The sequence below is a fragment of the Rhineura floridana genome, chromosome 1, assembly GCF_030035675.1.
Source record: "Rhineura floridana isolate rRhiFlo1 chromosome 1, rRhiFlo1.hap2, whole genome shotgun sequence".
NCBI classification, from domain to species: Eukaryota; Metazoa; Chordata; class Lepidosauria; order Squamata; family Rhineuridae; genus Rhineura; species Rhineura floridana.
This window is the reverse complement of record NC_084480.1, coordinates 222,414,395-222,432,486: the sequence shown is the minus strand read 5'-3', so window position 1 is coordinate 222,432,486 and position 18,092 is coordinate 222,414,395. Positions and strand designations below refer to the sequence as shown.

The 18,092-nt window shown below is 39.7% G+C and overlaps 1 protein-coding gene and 1 pseudogene across 4 annotated transcripts in view; both read left to right on the top strand.

Moving 5' to 3' along the window:
• Positions 1–18,092, top strand: part of ATP9B (ATPase phospholipid transporting 9B (putative)) — a 298,695-nt gene that overhangs the window by 36,357 nt on the left and 244,246 nt on the right. For 3 of the 4 annotated variants that reach the window (XM_061594081.1, XM_061594072.1, XM_061594090.1), the window contains exon 3: positions 16,307–16,457. In XM_061594081.1, the coding sequence (XP_061450065.1) occupies positions 16,307–16,457 (151 nt within the window). Of the gene's footprint in view, positions 1–16,306; positions 16,458–18,092 lie in introns of those variants that run through there. The other variant, XM_061594100.1, reaches the window with a different exon arrangement.
• LOC133375582 (zinc finger BED domain-containing protein 5-like) lies at positions 9,646–10,900 on the top strand (annotated as a pseudogene).

Sequence of the window (18,092 nt, the reverse complement as noted above, 5' to 3'; positions counted from 1 at the left end):
CCATTTTTAAGTGAATCAATCAGAAGTTTAGTTTCTTGAGGTGAAACTGGGGGCCATGGCGGCATATTCGTAATATCCGACGTGGGTAAAATGCTACGGGGAGACAAAATTGAGGAATAGAGGTGTAGAAAATGAGAATACCAAGTTGAAGTCGAGATCAAAACCTGGTTGGAGGTGTTGCTGAGGCCAAGTCCCGACTTTACTAAAGACCAGAACTGATGTTCTTGGTTTTCAGTAATCATCTTTGTTAATAGCTGCCAGCGAGAATCGGCAAAAGCTTATTTTTTTCCCCGCAGGAGGGATCTATAAAAGGTCTTATTTGATTTAAAAGCAAAAAGGGATTGAGGGAATGGGAACTTAAGAGACAAGTGTAGAAGTTTCTTGAGATTTTTTTTTGCGTCTCTGCATTCTTGATCAAACCAGGCGCGCAAGTGAGGTTTTTTTTGGTAGCCATTGCTTTTATGGGTCATAAGAGGCCTAAGTAGGGATAGGACTGTTTGAAATGCCGATATGGGGTCTTGGGTTTCATTCAAGACCTCCTGGCGGATTAGTTGGAATGTTTTACTCTGAAATAGGAGTGCAAGAGATGCATGCCTCCTATCTGTCCAATAGACTCTTTTTTCAATATCCACTGGCTCCATGAGAGAGGGGTAGTAGAGTCTGGTCATGGGAGCCTTAATTCTAAGTAAGAGAGGAAAATGGTCACTCTCAGGCCTGGGATTAACATTAAAATCTATAATGTGCTTCAGCAGCGTCTGAGAGACCAAAATGTAATCAATCAAACTTGCACCGCGTGATGTCCGGAAAGTAAATGAGCCCATGGATAGATCATATATAGAGCCTTTTAAAATTTCCAACAGGTGTGCTGAAGCGAGTTCTATTAGGAGAGGGCCTTGTTTATTCGATTTTGAGTCTTGAAGAAGCTTATGTGGAACCAGGGTGTGAATAAAAGGATCCTGATTGGAAGTATTAGTATTGAACGGCCAGGTGTTACCTATTCTGGCATTGAGGTCTCCACATAGGAGAATTTTATCATTTGGGAACCGTGTCTCTATATAGGAGAGGGCCTCATCTAGCCTATCCCATTGATTGAATAGGTGATATGAGGGGGGTAAATAGATATTGATACAGATCACAGGATCATTCCATAGTCCCTGTAGCCTTAGGGCCTGCATAAAGCTTGGAAGTGTTAACGGAAGCTGGGTAATTACCGCTGCCAAGGCAGAGGAGGCAAAGATAGTAAGGCCACCACTGGGTCGACCGATCCTGGAATGCTTGATCGCCGGGTTTGAATAGGGTACATAACCTGGTAAGGTCATTTTGTCTGTGTTGGTGGCCCAAGTTTCCTGGAGGCAGATGATCATAAAGTTATTTAGGAATTCTATAAAGTCGGTGTCTTGGTGTTTATTTTCCATCCGCTGACATTCCAGGATAGGAAAGAAATGGGTCATATAGAAGTGATCTCATTAAAAAGAGAAGACTGTACTATACAGCCATTCAGGGTTGATGGTTGCAAAAGAAGTTGTGCTTGTGATTCAGGAATATTCGCAGTTGGGGCCGAAGAGTTGTTAGGAATAGGAGTATTTCGGGGGTTCAAAGGGGGTAGGGCCTCAAAAGACCCCCTTTCGTCTGGAGCCAAAAAACGCATTTTTGTCCAGAACCCAGAGGAATCAATTTTGGCACGCTTAGCCAATTGATAAGAGAAAAAGTTTTCACAACTAGAGTGTGCCATATTTGGGGCTGGGAAATCTTTTTCCAACATGGCCTCAGCGGTTTTCTGATAGGAGGCCTGGTCAGTCAAGGGGATATTTTCCAAATTTGACATTGGAACGCCTATATCACTGGTGTTAGCTACTTGTACAGGATCTGAGGTTTTCCTAAATGTATCCTTAGTAACAGGAGATTTGAGGCTCTCTGTGAGCTTATGGGTTAAATCTCTTTTCTTGAGCTTAATAAGATGGAGTTTCAGTTGTTCAAGGCGCTCCAATATCTCATTCTGATTTGGGGCCGGCAAAGAGTTAAAGGTTTCAATAAGTAGTAACTCTTCTTCGGTAAACAAATTAGGAGATGCCGGCGGCAAAAGAGGTGAGCTTGGTGGCGGCATACCATTAGAACTAGGTACCAGCGAAGAGGAGGCAGGGACAAAAGTGATAAGAGGGTCGTGTATCTGCAAGTAATTAGGGTGTGAAAGGGGGGGGAGTCTGGTGATAATTAGAGGTTCTGGGGATGCTTTGTTTTCAAAATATCTATGGATAGTTATTCCTAAATCAGCTAGTGATGGTCTAATAGAGAGAAATTTACGAGGTATATCACAAGAAGAAAAGCGAACTAAGGCACGTGCTTTATGGCCATTGAAAAATAGGTATTTAACATTAAATATATCTGTTATTGATAGAGGCAATTTTGATCTGAATAGGTTACAGAATTGATGAATTCGTGCAGGTTGGGGGAGTAATCCTGGAGGTTTTGGAAAGTTTTCAAATATTAGCTGTAGAGGATCCAGAACTAAATTCCAATGGTCAGTCTTATTTGTAAGATCTCTTTTGGGTCTTGAAAGGACTTCAGCCCATGGATCTTGGGGGAGTTCAATAAAAAAAGTTTGCCTTCTTCTGAAAAGATGATGATGGGTCGAAGGCGACTGAAGGTAATGAACAATTTTCTGGAAGCAAATCGTTGCATTGTTGTGGAGAGGAAGTATCAGCGTTAGACGTACTCACGGGATTGTTCCATGGCGCATTGGTGCAGTGAGTAGGTTCTGAGGTTTTTGCCATAGGAAATTTTTTATTTATTTTCCCTATAGGCTTTGTAGTTGCACTTTGCTCCAAAAGAGTAAATAACTTATTAAAGTTAATTTTTCTGCCAGGTAGATGTTTGTAATTCTTCACATTGCTGGATTTTTTTTTCTTAGGTGGCTGCGGAATGTGATGTCTTCGTTTGAGTTTCTTAGATTTTGCGCCACGCTTGTTGTTTCCTGGAGTCACTTGTTTACAATCTGACTGAGAAGTAGAGAGAGAGAGAGAGCAAATGAGCATCTGGAGGGACATGTTCCTGATTAGGAGAGGTTTTGGCCAACAGGGATAGCAAACGGTTAGATTCAAATAAAGATGAATTAATAGAATCCAAGTCGAGGGCAATCATAAAGAGGCAGCCTAGCCAGAGTAGGGATGAATTCATTTAAAAGTTCAGCTGCACCGGTTGGGTTGGGGGGCAAAAGGTTTTCTGCCTCCCCGGGTAAGGAATCCGTCTTCGACATGTCATGACTTGCAGGCTTCGCCAAGATGTGTAGAGATTTCAGCGTCATGTTCAGGGGCAGATTATCAATAGCACGTAACAGAGGTTCCGCCGATTTCTGCATAAGATGCTTAAAGTCAGCTATTTGAGTGTCCAGAGGTGCGTTGTAGGGACAGCTGAATTCGTCCAGAGGGGCGTAATTTTTTCCGGCCGAAGATTCCGCTATAGCGATTTCTTCAGCGAGAGTTAGAGGAGTTGAAGCGTTTTTATTGTAGTCAGCAGGGACTTTAAAAGAGAAGTGTGAGATGCACCAATCGTGGTTCACTGTGGGTTCAGGAGAAATGTTCTTTGATGAATTCTCAGGTTTTAAAGAGGCAAAGAACTGAGTAATATGTTGTTGTCCCTTTAAATTTGGGAAGAATTGCTGTGAGCATTGGATGTCAGATTGAGAATATGGATGCATCGATATTGGAGTTCGAGGTTTGGCTTTGATTTTTTTCTTTTTCTTGTAGTTTTGTTTTGTTTGCTTTATTTTCGTATCCCTGGGTTGTAAAGGGGCTCCTAATATTTTCCTTTGGCTTCTCGTCACTGCCATTTTAATTTAGGCAGTAAGTTTTCTCCTAAGTTTCGGCAGATAATGTTTGGAAATCCCTTTAGTTACGTTCTGTCTGCAGCTAAAAAGATAACGTATGAAGTATAAAATGTATGACGGGTCAAAAGAAAAAACTCTCAAAAGTTATTCAAAAGGCTTGTAACAGTGGCAGCTGATAAAAAGGTGTTTAGACTTCGGAAGACAGCCCACTTATACACAGTTCAGCAGCTAAAATGTTGAGACTTAGAGCTCAAGTTAAGGCGGAGAAACAGAGTAAACTTACTCATTAAAGCTTGAGAAGAGTTAGAAGTCTCATGCGAGGCTAGAGGGAGAGCTGCTGTTACACCGCCGCAGTTTACAAAACATTTTACAAATATTTAACTCATAACTAGACTGAAATGTGTCTTAGTTTGCTTCAGAAGGGGGCCCTGCTGTCACAATTTCTAATGTGTGTTCATGCCACAATAACTGTACATCACTCAGATGTATCTACAGTAACTGAATTCCATGGGGATTGCTCTCTAATAAGTATGTACAGAATTGCAGCCGGAAGTGGTTAATCTTAAAGGTGCCACACAGGACTGTTAATATGACACCATAAATTTCTAGACCTATGGGAAAAGATTATGCACATCCTTCAGCTTATTCACTTCCACATCTCTTTTTCCAGAATTTGGAATAAAGTGGATAGATATTAAGTGGACTAGGATCTGGAGACCAGGGTTAAAATCAGCCATGAAACTCAATGTGTGACTTGGGTCAGTCACTGTCTCTCAACCTAACATACCTCACAGGGTTGTTAGGGTAACATAGGGGAAAGGAGACCCATAAATTCCACCTTGAGGTCCTTGGAGGGCAAGTGGAATAGTTATAAACAGTATTGATAAATAAGGAATAAACAAAATAAAAAGACCCTAGCCTGCCTGTCCTCAGTTTTGACTTGGGGTAGGGGGATAGGTTTAGGATCATGAAAAAAGCCCAACCTAACAATCAAAGAAAAACAAATCTGGGACACTGCCAGGATATTCAGGCCTACAAAGATTGGCCCTCAGCTTGCCTTGGTAGAGTGTGCAGGCAGGGTGCAGTCGATACTGCTGTACTACATATAGGCTCTGCACACTGAGTTCTCATCTGAACCATCCTCTGCACAATCCTGCTTTTTTAAATAGCATGTTAAGTTTGCCAAAGTGTTTTATATTGTTTTTATCCTCACAACAGCCTTGTAAAGTAGGTCACAGGGCAATTTTAACAAAAAAGAAAAAGAACATTATTAGCACCTTCAAGAGTAACAAATTTATTATGGAATAAACAGTCTTGGGCTTGAGTCCTCTTCACCAGATGCACCATTATAAGTAACCCGTGAAAGCTTATTTAATAATACATTTGCTAGCTTTAAAATGCTATTGGGCTATTGGTTTGTTTCTGCTGTTACCCATGGCTGGTTGGCTACCCCTTTATTTGAAAATGTATTGGAGTGACTTTCCCAGGAGGATCCCTCCGCCTGTGCAGCTCTGAGACGGGCTCCCGTCTTAGATGAAACTTTTTCAGCTTTTAATTCAGTCAGAAGGGTCGTTTCTGACTGGGGATAATTTCTTCCGGATAAGGAAGAAACGTGAGATTTCCCACATAGCTTTGTCGTGATAGTTGGAGTCTGGAATTCGTCAGAATTGTCTGCGAAAGAAAGGCTTCCAGCTGCCCAGACGGAGTGAGGATTTCTATGCTAGCTCAGCTGAATAAGTGACCCTTTTTTTTTTCTTTAAAGAACAACGGACAAACAGGCAAGCCTCCTGTCTATGCTTATCTTTTTCTTATCTATACAGCTAAAGAGATTTGTCAAAGTAACAGCAATTTAGATAACCTAGGTGAGTTAAGACTTTCCTTCTTTACTCACGGAACTAAGGGGGAAGAAAATAAAAATAGCCTATCTTTCTTTTATTGCAAAAAGCTGATATGGAAAATAGCATTTTAAAGATTACAATGGATGAGGGATTTCTGATTGGAATCTTTTTGATTTATAAGGTTTTTGTGTAATATATGTATGGGACTATTTTTCCTGATCTACTTTTTTTTTTTTTGACGAATCTGCTCATTCTCTCTGCTACTAGTTATTTGGACGCTGTGAACTAAAGCTGTTTTTGCACTTCTGGGCATATAAGAGATAAGGGCTGTCTAGCGTGTGACGTCAGTTGGTTGGAAAGATTAACTCCTTTGTAACTGGATAAAGAAATAAACTGCTCTTTGCTTGGGACATTGAAAATTGAAGGAGTTTTGTTCCTTTGGCTTTAAGAATGACAATTAAGAAGATCATGGATGTACAAGAAGGGATTTTATCTTTAGACATGTATCAGAAAATAATGAATGAGATTAAGTCAATAAAACAAGAACTGAGAAATAATAGACAAGCATGGAAAATTGAATTTCATGAAATGAGACAGGAGCTGAAAGACATTCAGGATTCTATGAGAAAGGAGAATAAAGATAGATCTGGAAAACCAAAAAAAGATGAAAGAGAAATTAAAGGCAAGGTTCAAACTTTGGAGATTGGATTAAATATGGACATGAAAAAAGATTTGGATTTCCTGGCCATGACGGATCCTGGGGACAAATATTACAGTTTGGAACTCAGCGCTGTCCCTGAAGGAATTGAAGAGATTGGAGATAAAGATATTATCGGTTCAAAAAAATTCCTGGACTGGAAGGATTTGATGAAACTTGAAATGGAGAAAGTTAACAGAATTAATCCCTGTTTTGTGTCAATGGAAAAATCTTCAAGAGATGTACTAGTGTATCATGTGGAAAAGAGGAACAGAGATGCGGCTTTGCAGCAATACTTCAGTGATACGTTCGGATTTGATGGCAAGAAAATATCTGTGATGGAGGAAATTCCTATCAGACTTTTATTATATGACTATGACAGCAAGATTTTTGGATGCGTGGAGATGGAAGATGGAAGATGGACCTAATACGGATAAAGACAGAAGAGCAATTTGAAATTACTGGACTTAGTAGACTTGATGAGTTGGATTAATTGACATGTTTATTTAGAAAAAAAAGAATTGATTGACATATATTTCAAGGATTGGAAACTTCTCTTTGACTTTTTGTGGAAGATTAAAATGATATGATGTTAATGAGATTTGAAACCAATTAAGATAACCGCTGGAGGAAGGTGATTTTATAATCTATTAAGAGATAGGTTTGTTATATATTATAGATTTATAGCTGAACTATGACAAATCGGAAGTCAATATTTTTCTTTTTTTTCTTTTTTTATTGTATTAGTTATTGATTTGTGTTTTTTTTTCTTTTTGTATTGTTTTGGTTTTGAAAATTTGAATAAAAATTAATTGAAAAAAAAGAAAATGTATTGGAGTAATGTACCCAATACAATGAGCCTGTGGCAGAGAAGATTTTTAAATTAGGCTTCCAGATTGTTTGTTTCTTCATTTAAAAAGTAGAAGGGTAAGGCTCTGTTCAGTTGTGTTACCCAGTCAAAGCATGCCAGAGACTAAGAGACTTAAATTGTGCAGGGGACAAGATGATCAAGAATTACGAGCCTCGGAAATAAATGGCATGAGTATGCACAGAGTGCACCTACATCCCCAACAAGGGATCTCTGTTTGTATTTAATAAGGTGATTCCACAATAGTAACTTCAGTGTGAAATATCAACTGTTCTTTGCCAGTCGGCTACATCCTGCATGGATCCATGGCTGTTCTTTTTTCCAAAATGCCAAGAAAAAAAACAGAAGCAATTGGCTCTAGCACCAACAGACAGTAATAATGTAATGTTGAGGGAATCCAGCCAGAGCCTAGAGCAGTTCCATTCCAGGTTTTACAGAAAAGTCAGAACCCTGGGCCCTCAGGCAGTTGAAGAGAGAGATTTCTGGTGGACTTTTCTTATGCCTACTATGTGTTACAGTTTGTTCCTAAATAAAATGAATTGTGTAAAGAGGACATCTTACAATTACCACAATATTATTATTCTGCACTCAGTCACTGTCTCCCCATACCAAACTGGTAACAGTAATCAATACACTTACAGAATAAATAATGCTGGGTTAAATCAAGTTGTAAGCACCATTTCCATCATCATCTATATCAACAAGTTGCCAGACTTACAATATCCATTTTTAGCCAAAAAGAAATACATGTCCCAGTGTGCCTTTAAATAAAGCCACTCCCCTCTTCCCTATCAGTATAATTAATTATTCTATTAATTCATCAGCTTTTTAATGAGGGCGAGCTGCTGCAGAATTGGAAAACATATTTTAAAAAATAATAATTTTAAGACCTCTCCCTCATTCCCTTCAATGAAACAGAAATGGTATGAGTAAAAAAAAAATGATTGTACAAAGAGACTCAATGTGTCCAGTGGTATTCTTTGGTCTAAGCTTCCAGGATTATGCTGTGTGGATGTGGCCATCAGGGAAACAGCTCTGAACATGCTGTCCCTTAGTCCTGGAATTGTTCTCACAATAGGAGAGAGGGGAAACATGTACAACTAGGGTTAAAAAGCTGGCAGTCCTACTAATCAGGCCCGCCCTTAGCATGTGCAGGGCCCGGGGCAAAAGCATAGTTGCCCCCCACACATTCTTTCAATGTAACGGAGACAGCTATGAACAGCTTACAAAACAGTATCATTTCAAGACCATTCCTGGGAGGGAAAAAGCCGACTGTTTTGCATATTCAGAAGTCTGACCTACAAATTCCCAAGGAGCGCGAAATGGTGGAAGACATTCGCCCCAGTTAGCCCCGGCCGGGGGGGGGAGGTGGCAACAACATACACTATCTATCCTTTGAAGGAATGAAGCTGCCCGGTGGTTTTTTATTTGCTTAAGAACTAGCCACTTTATTCTGCTACATACGTGTCTGGGAGGAAAGAAGAAGGGAGATAGTCCAAAGCCCACACTTGGGAGAAGATATTTCAAGAAAAAAATAGGCCTTCATGTAACCAAGTCTGATTGGTTACACTGGTGTCATGACCCTTGATTGGCTTGACCATGTAGCCAACTAGAAAAACCTTTTCTTAAGATAGACTGTGCCCAAGTACAATCTGTTGAGATGGGCAGTGAACAGATGGGGAGGTGTGAAATGGCAAGGATTCAAGGGGCATCCCCCCCAAAAAAATCCCTTTACTAGACTGAAAAATTTCACCCTCCAAATTTATCTAGACCTGTTCTTCACAAAATATAGTGATCACAACAGAGACACTCATGGTTGTTAGACAATTAAGGTATATTCAAGATAGAACCAATGGGCCACATGTAGTCATGCTGATTATTTTCAATGAATAGGGCTAACAATAGATAAAACCCACCATGACATCACCCAGATATGAGGAAGAACCACAGAAATAGCTACCAGGTCACTCCGGGTATAAACTGGCCTAAATTTGCATTGATATTGGCTGGATACTATTATTGTCTGCACACACCATCAGTCCGTGCACTCTGATGATCCACTATGCCAGTGTTTCCCAAAGTGTGGTACGTGTATCCCTGGTGGTACGTGAAAGGGTTTCAAGGGGTATGTGGCCGAATGTTTTTTTTGTACTTTATCATTGGGTTTTAGTGGCAAAAAATGTGTGCGTGTGTTCTTTTAAGAGAAAATACAGTTCTTGTTATTTCTCCAGTTTCTCACACAATCATGTGAGGGAAGATCAATATAATAACAGTGGTTTATCCCAATGTTATTCAATGCGTAGTCTCTTTCGCTCTCAATGCATTCCTTGTCTTTTCGTGCACCCCTCCAGTTTCTCATAAGACTCGGACTCCCTCGCAATGACTTTGGCCACCAAAAAACGCTTCTACAAACAGACAGATGGCGCCACAAAGATATTTGTGCCATTTTGAAAGTAATCATAAAGAATACCAGGACAAACCTATAGAATTATTTGAAAATAGGCACACAGATCTTCAAAAATCTCAAAAAACAATGAACACTATGACTGGAGGTAGAAATTTAAATGCTATGGAAGCTTCATACAGAGTGGCTTATTTAATAGCAAAATCTGGAGCTCCTGAAGCAATTGGTGAGACATTAGTTAAACCTGCAGCAAAAGTAATGGCGCAAGTAATGATTGGAGACAAGGCAAGCAAAGCAATAGATATTGTTCCTCTCTCAAATAATACAATTCATCGTAGAATCACAGATATGGCCAAAAATGTACAGCAGCAATTTTTGTCACGAGTTAGACAGAGTCGCTACTATGCACTTCAGGCAGATGAATCCACCGATATTGTGAATTTAGCGAATCTTTTGTGTTTTGTCAGATACGAGCAGGATAATGAAGTTCATGATGATATTCTGCCAACCTATACCAACCCGAACAACTGGAGATAATATTTTTAAAGTTATTAATGACTTTATGAAAGACAATGACTTGGATTGGAGTTTCTGTGTTGGAATAAGCACGGATGGTGCGAGAGCCATGATTGGTTCTAAGAAAGGAGTTGTGGCACGTATTCAAGCTGTTGCACCAGAAGCAAAATCGACTCACTGTTGCATACACAGAGAAGAGCTTGCCACCAAGAACATGCACACAGATCTGAAGCAAGTGCTTGATGATGCTGTTCAAATTATCAATTTCGTGAAAGGTCGCCCTCTGAATGCTCGGCTTTTTTCTTTGCTTTATGATGAAATGGGTAGTGACTACACACAACTCCTATTTCATACTGAAGTGTGTTGGCTTTCGCGGGGAAAAGTCCTAAATCGCCTGTTTGAGCTACGAGAAGAACTTCAAGTTTTCTTGGATGAAACTTGTAACCTGCGGGACCGTATACATGACTGGAACTGGTTATGTAAATTAGCACACATTGAAGATATCTTTGCTCATTTAAATAACCTTAATCTCTCCTTGCAAGGAAAACTCATATCCATCTTCCAGGTTCAAGACAAAGTGAGCACGATGATCTTAAAATTGAAGCTATGGCATAAACGTCTCAGTCTTAATGAATTTTATTCCCTTCCATGTCTTCATGACTTAGTAACAAACTCGACTAACGAACTTGATAGTTATGTATTGCAAACTATGAAAGAACACTTGGAAAGTTTACAGAAAGATCTTCTAAAGTAGTTTCCTGAACCAGACCGTAGTTTTGAGTGAATAAGAAATCCTTTCCTCACCAGTGTTCATACATTGCCAAATAATCTCTCAAATGCAGAACAAGAACAGTTCTTGGAGCTGACTTCAGATGGTTTCCTGAAAGCAAAATTTGAACAAAAAGAACTGACTTCATTTTGGTTAAGCATTAGTTCTGAATATTCAGCTCTGTCAAATAAAGCTGCTAAGTATCTTCTCACCTTCCACACATCGTATTTGTGTGAGGTAGGATTCTCTGCGCTTGTGAACATCAAAACAAAAAAACGAAACCAAATTATTGATGTGGAGCCCTATCTTCGTCTTAAGATCACAAATATCGAACCAGATATTGCCGCACTAATATCTGGTCACAAGCAGTTCCATCCCTCCCATTAAACAGTTGTTTTGTATTGACAATTTTAATACCAAAAAAGTATTACTCTTTATTTCCAGAATGTTTTTTTTGTTTGAATAATAGTTATTTTAATTATTAGTATATGAATTATTTCTATATTTTTGAATATATATTTTTGTTATATAAATATTATTTCTATTATTAAAATGTTTATTATGGGGAGGGTTAACTGCTATAACTGTAATGCCTCCTGCCCTCTTTTAATACTGTTGTTGCAGATTTATTGATTTTACACTGTTTTATATTGTATCACTGTATTTTATTAATTGTATTTTAATGATTTTGTACGTCGCCTAGAGTGGCCATTGGCCAGATAGGCGACACAGAAATTAAATTTATTATTATTTATTATTATATAAAACTATAGGAATTACAAATGTGTTATAATACCTTACCCCTCTCCCAATTATTTTTGTGAAAGTTGGGTATGCTGGTAAAATCAATGTCTCAAAAGGCGTACGCACAAGTTGAAAGTTTGGGAAACACTGCACTATGCTATTCCAAGGATATATGTGTGTGTGTGTGTGTGTGTGTGTGTTTTAAATAGACTTTGAGGACTTTTTAAGCTAGAGAAAGCCTCTTTTAGTTTTGCAGGGTGTAACCTCAATGTGTATTGTCTTAGAAAGTGTGAATCAGGTAGGTTCGCCTTTAAATGCAAACAGAATCAAATTCCTCCCACATCCCTACTGGCAACCCCATGGTAAGCATCATCCCAACCCCTCCTTAACTCTTCAGCAAATTTCTTCCTTTTGCAAATGAGACAGAAAAAAAAAACGGCCTCATATTGAGAGAGCAAAGTCATTTATAAAAGTAGGGGTCAGGATTCAGCTCCGCACTATTCCAGGCCATGCCCTGTGACCTTAGTAACATATTGTGGCCCACCTATGAGACAGAAGTAAGATGAGGGATTGTGTCAAAGTAAAGAATACACATACAGTGCATACCCCAAAAGAAAACAAAGAAAGGATAAATTGAATGCATTCCTTAACAGACTAATAAAAAAGATTTAAAGAGGAGTTCGTTCATTTATTAGGAGTTATATAAAAAGCTAGTAAAGCAACTGTATAATATGTACTTTGTCCATTTTTTAAAAAAGAATATAGCTTTTAAAACCACTCTGTGAATTGGACAGGGAAGTGATAAACCCACATCTGGAGACCAATTGGAGATTTACCATTTTCTTTGGAAGAAATTATGTACTTACTAAACCATTTTGCAATTTTATGACTTTGGGATTTGCAGATATGAATGTCTTCCAATGGTGCTTCTGTGCAGAACACCTAATAAGAGTTCAGCTTTTTTTTAAAAAAAAATCCAGCTGTCTTATTTTTCACTTTGATTTAAAACAACAATTGTGATTTTTTTTTGTACATTATCTGCAGGTTGGGTGTCTGTTGGGGGCTGTTTTAGATACAGGCTTTAGCTTGCCTGCTCTGTCGCTGATTCTTGGGCCTGGCCGTCACGCCACCATCCAACGCTGGGCTTGCTTGGTGCCCGCTGCCAGGAGCCTCCTTGCCCTGCTGGGCTCCATTTGCAGATGAACTACACCCTCTCAGCTTGCCCCCCGGAGGGAGGGCGCTGTCTTGCAGCGAGCCGCCTATTCACTTGCAGCCCGCTGCGGTGCGCACGCTCCTTCCCAGGTCACTGCTCCCACCACGCTACAGCAGCTGCAGCATAGTGCCCCTGGACCTCCAGCAGGTGCCTGAGCGCTGGTGCTGCCCGGCCAAGGCTGACTGTGGCGGCGGTGGCAGGAGTGGGACAGGCGGCAGCGAGCACATCCCCGTCGAGCGGCTGCTGCCGCCACCTCCTTCTCCTCTGGCGGCAGCACCCCTTTATTGTTTGCACCGGGGGCGGCCTGCTCCCCCGCCCCCTTGGTACTCCACTGCGCAGATCGCCAAGTGCGGGCCCCCCCAAAGTGTGGGGCCTGGGGCAACTGCCCCGCATCCCGGTGCCTAGGGGCGGTACTGCTACTAATACTCAAATTTCACATGGTTTTTCTGCCCAGACGTGCATGGAAGAAACCTCCTTGCCATAGCTATGTTTTTGGATTAGAATTGGCTAAGTGGAGTAGAGACATTATTGGCCAGACAACAGTAGGTTGACAGAAATTATGCAGAGTTTCTCTGAGTTCAAATGGATATGTATGTCATAAATGTGTATGGAACAGGAAAGAGTATGTGTGTTTGAGATTTTATGGGGATTTTCGCGCCGGAGGAATTGGTTGCCAGTTTATTTCCAGGTGCAGTTAAAGGTGCTCACATAAGTGTTTAATGCCTTAACTGACTTAGGGCCCATATCTGAAAGATGTCATCCTTCTCTACAGAGCCGCACGTGTCTTCAGATCAGCAGAGGGGGGCATTCAGGGGGTGGTGGCCTGGGAGTGGGAATTCTCTGTGATAGCCCATAAACTGTGGAATGCTTTCCCTACAGATGTGTGTCTGGCACCATTATGTAGTTTTCATCGTATGCTGAAGACTCAGCTCTTTACCCTGGCCTTTGACACTTGAGATGCATATTTTAAGATTCACCCTTTCCTTTTGATTGTAATCTGTTTTAGCTGGTTCTAATACTGTATTTTTAAATTATTGTAACTCACCCTGGGACCTTATGGTGAAAGGTGGGTAAGAAAGCTGCTGCTGCTGCTGCTGCTGCTGCTGCTGCTGCTGCTACTACTACTACTACTACTACTACTAATAATAATACAAGCTGTAAAATTACATTTCCCATAGTCCTAAAGATGTTTTTAATGCTGTTTAAGCAATATATATTGTTACTATCCTTTATTGACAGTAGTTGCTTAGAAACATTTTATTTCTAAACTCATATTAAGCCTAGATTCTTTCTTCAAAATGTTTCTCTAAATGTAACTGTGTATGCTTTGACTTACACAAAAAGGTCTTTGTTAATCTTATGTTTAATAGGGGAAAGGCACATGATAGCAAAAGGGATGCAACAGCCCCTCTATACAAACTGACAGGGATTTCTGTTTTAGATGGACACTGGCTTGCTGTTATCCAAGTCTTGAAAGTATTGAATCTGATTTGCTTGCAATAAATACTTAAAATTGAATTGTCAAAATCTATAATTATTTCCATCAGTGGAAAGCTCATTGCATCTGAGGGCTTAAAGTGTACTTATCTGTAGGTGCCAATCAGTCCTTTATCACAGGCATCACAACTGTTTAGCAGTGCCAAACTTTGTTCAAATATCTGTAATTTGCTAAGCTGATAAAGGTTTGGGTATCTGCCTAAGGGGGGGGGAAATAGTTGTTATGTGATTCAGTCTTCCAAGTCATGAACTATTCTTCATTCAAACTATTCTGTTTTGTAATCTAAAGCATGCAGAGATGTCGGAAGACTTTAATTCCTGTATTTGTATTACTGTGAATTGAAATTATTAAATATAAATAATAATAATTAAAATTATTACATAATTCACATATTATAGGCCTGTACTGTTGGGCTGAAGTCATAAAGGGTTCTTATCTATATAATATAGATTCCCTCCTGCTGGAAACATTAAACAAACTGCTCCTTCAGTCACCTCACCCTTACATCCTACTTCAGTCGGAGGGATGTCCTTACCTCCTGCTGCTACAGATGGCAATTTTAACCAATCTTCTATGAACACCCATCCTTTTGAGATAAACTGGACTAGGAAACCTTTGAATCTCCAACGACTAGAAATTGGATGGCTATGCGGTATGTGGAACCGCATGAACTTGGTTCACCCAATTCTGATGGGGCTGTCAATCCAGCTGTGCCTGACTTACATTATTTGGAGTTGCCAAAGGACAACTGCTGCATTTTGTTGATTCAGAGCAGACTCTTGATTGTATTGTTTCTTGCCCATGACTAAACCCTTTATCTTGGAATGTGGCAGGCTGGCACAGTAAGTGTAATATAATATAGACTTCCAGTGCAGCTTTTCTAAGCATATAGGCACTATGCTCTATCATGTTTTTTTTATTGTAATAGTAAACCCTGTCCATCACAAGATACCTAGTGTTATGTCTGCTAATTAAATTTTGAACTTTGTTTATCAGTACAGGCATGGCTTGTCTTTTAGTCTTCATAGCAGCAGGGATGAGGCTGGATCTTACTGTTGGTTGGTTTTGCAACTTTTCAGCAATAGCTAAAAGATTTTAAGATTGAAAAGCCTGGGAAAAATAAAAAAAAGTCTTCATCTAGTGCTGAAATGATCACAGCATAGATGCCAGGCAACTCTCTCTGAGAAGGGCATTCACCACAAGCAGGGTGCCACCACTTGGAAGGCCCTCTCGTTAGTAGCCACCTGCTATATTTGGCCGGGTACCCAAAGAAGAGCCTCAGAAGCTGATGTTTTAAGGTCTGGGTAGGTATATGTGGGAGGAGGTAACTTGGCCCCTAGTCTTTTATGGTTTTAAATTTTGAATTGGGCTTGTAAATGGACTTGAAGCTACTACAAATGACAAAAATTTAGGGCAGAATATGGTCATATTTTCCTCCCCAGCACTAGAGCTACTGGCCAAGATACAAAGGGCCACATATATACTTGGACATTTAAATCTGTCTCTTCTGACAGCAGCCCCCTGCACTCTAAAAGACTTTGCTGGAAGGTCAGGAGCCCTTTAAAATAGATATGACATGTTGTTGGGGGTGTGACGGGTGGGGGAGGCAAAGCCAAGGAAAATAGTGTTATATCTAAGATCCCCTGCAGCCTTTTCTCTAGGTTTGCTGTTGGACCCAGTAAGAACCAAGCTTTGTGCTCTGAATTTATGGAATTGTCTTTCAATCAGTTTGGATAAGACAAAGCTATGGTTGCTTCTACAATACATGTGAGGCTTGTTTACATGTTTACAATTTTTTTTTAAAAAAATAGGCAGCCGAGTTCAGTTTCTAAATTGACCTAGAATAGCATACTTTCTTTAAGAACCGTTTGTTTTATTTTTAGCAAGCTGAATATGTTACATTAAAAATTAAAGCAAAGCTTCTGTTTCCTTGCAGTTGCTGTGATTGGCTCATAAACATTTGCCGGAGAAAGAAAGAACTCAAGGCGCGCACAGTATGGCTTGGATGTCCTGAAAAATGTGAAGAAAAATATCCAAGAAATGCTATAAAAAATCAAAAATACAATATCTTTACATTTATACCTGGGGTAAGGCTACTAATGATTCCTTAAAGGTGGACTTAGTTTATGTCTTTTATAAGTTGTCTCTTACAATATTTTAAAACAAATCTGAATGACAAATTGTGTAATCATTTCATTCTTATTTGAAGTTCAGACATTCCTCTTTTCCCGCTGAGAAATGTCTTTAGTTAGCAAGAAGTGGGATCAGTATTGACTACCGATGCAGTCCTCAGAACAGTTCCACAATTAAATAAATACAATTTTTCATGAGGAATAAAGACTAGTACATTATTTTTAGGTATATCTGGGTGGTAGAGTAAATTCAGTAACAACATTCTTTTTTTTATTACACAATAAATTTGGGGCAAAACACAACAGTAACAACACCAAGATGTCCTACAATGAATATAGATAATCTTCTAAAGCAGAGGTCCTTAGTCTTTCTGGGCTCATGGGTACATCTGGAATTTTCAAAAGTTTTGTGGTATCACCACAAACTTGTACAAGTCTAGAATGACAACAATCAGAAATTGTTGGGAGTGTCCCCCCTTCACACTGTGTGTCTTTCTTGGTCACTGGAAGGGAGGAATGCTGGGAGGAGGAAAGCACAAACAAACACATACCCCCAGAGACCATCCCTTCCTTTCCCCCTGCCCCATCTGATCAACTGCTTCATTCTTCCTTTCCGCTCCCTCTGTTGGGTTTGCCTTCTCTCATCTTACCTTTTCTTACAAAACATTTCTTTTCCCTTCCAATTCTTCTGTTTTCTGCTGGGAGACCAGTCCCAGCATGGAAAGCTAGTTAGTTGAAAGAGGAAGTGGGAAAGAGTAATAATGCTCCTGCTTCCTCTCTTAACTCTTCATTTTCCAGACTGAAATTGTGTCCTTGACTTTCAAGGAGGATAAAAAAAAGATAACTAGTGGTAAAGAGGGCAGTGGGGGTGGGAAGAGTTTGGAGGCTCCACAGGCACCAAGGAAAGCCTTCACAGGTGCTATTGTGCCTGCAAGTGCCACACTGGGGACACATGTTCTATCAAATATAAGGCACAATCATATGACAATCCAGGCAAAGTTAAACATGTTTAAGTCCCATTGACTTTAGTGGGATAAATAAGCATGTGATTAAATCTCCCAGTGAAGACAATGGTTTTAAGTGTTTTACTTTGGCTAGATAAGGGCAATAGGCTGCAGGCGACATACATATAAAATATTAATTAACAGATACCTTGAACTCTGAAATATGTACAGGTAAAATGTGTGTCAAGTTTGAAGGCTGTATAAATCTGATTTCAAATTGTTGCCCTTGATGGAAGCGTTGTGTTGCACGTATCTTCAGTAGAAGTAAATATATTTAAGAATAGAAAAATACCCTATAGGCTGCAATACTATGCCAGTTTATCTGAGAGTAAGCCCCTGTGAACTCAGTGACACCTATGTCTGAGTAGGCATGTATAGGATTGACCTATTAACAATTTTTTTTGAAGTATGAATTTCTGTGCAAAGCATAAAGGGTGGGGTGTGGAGAAGTGACAACTATAAGCATATATTTGGGAATCAGTTCTTAAATATACAATATAAATGACAAAGCAAGCCTGAGAGACACAAAATTCATGTATGTGTTCTTACTTCAATTTCTCATTTGAGAGATTTTTATGTGTTAATA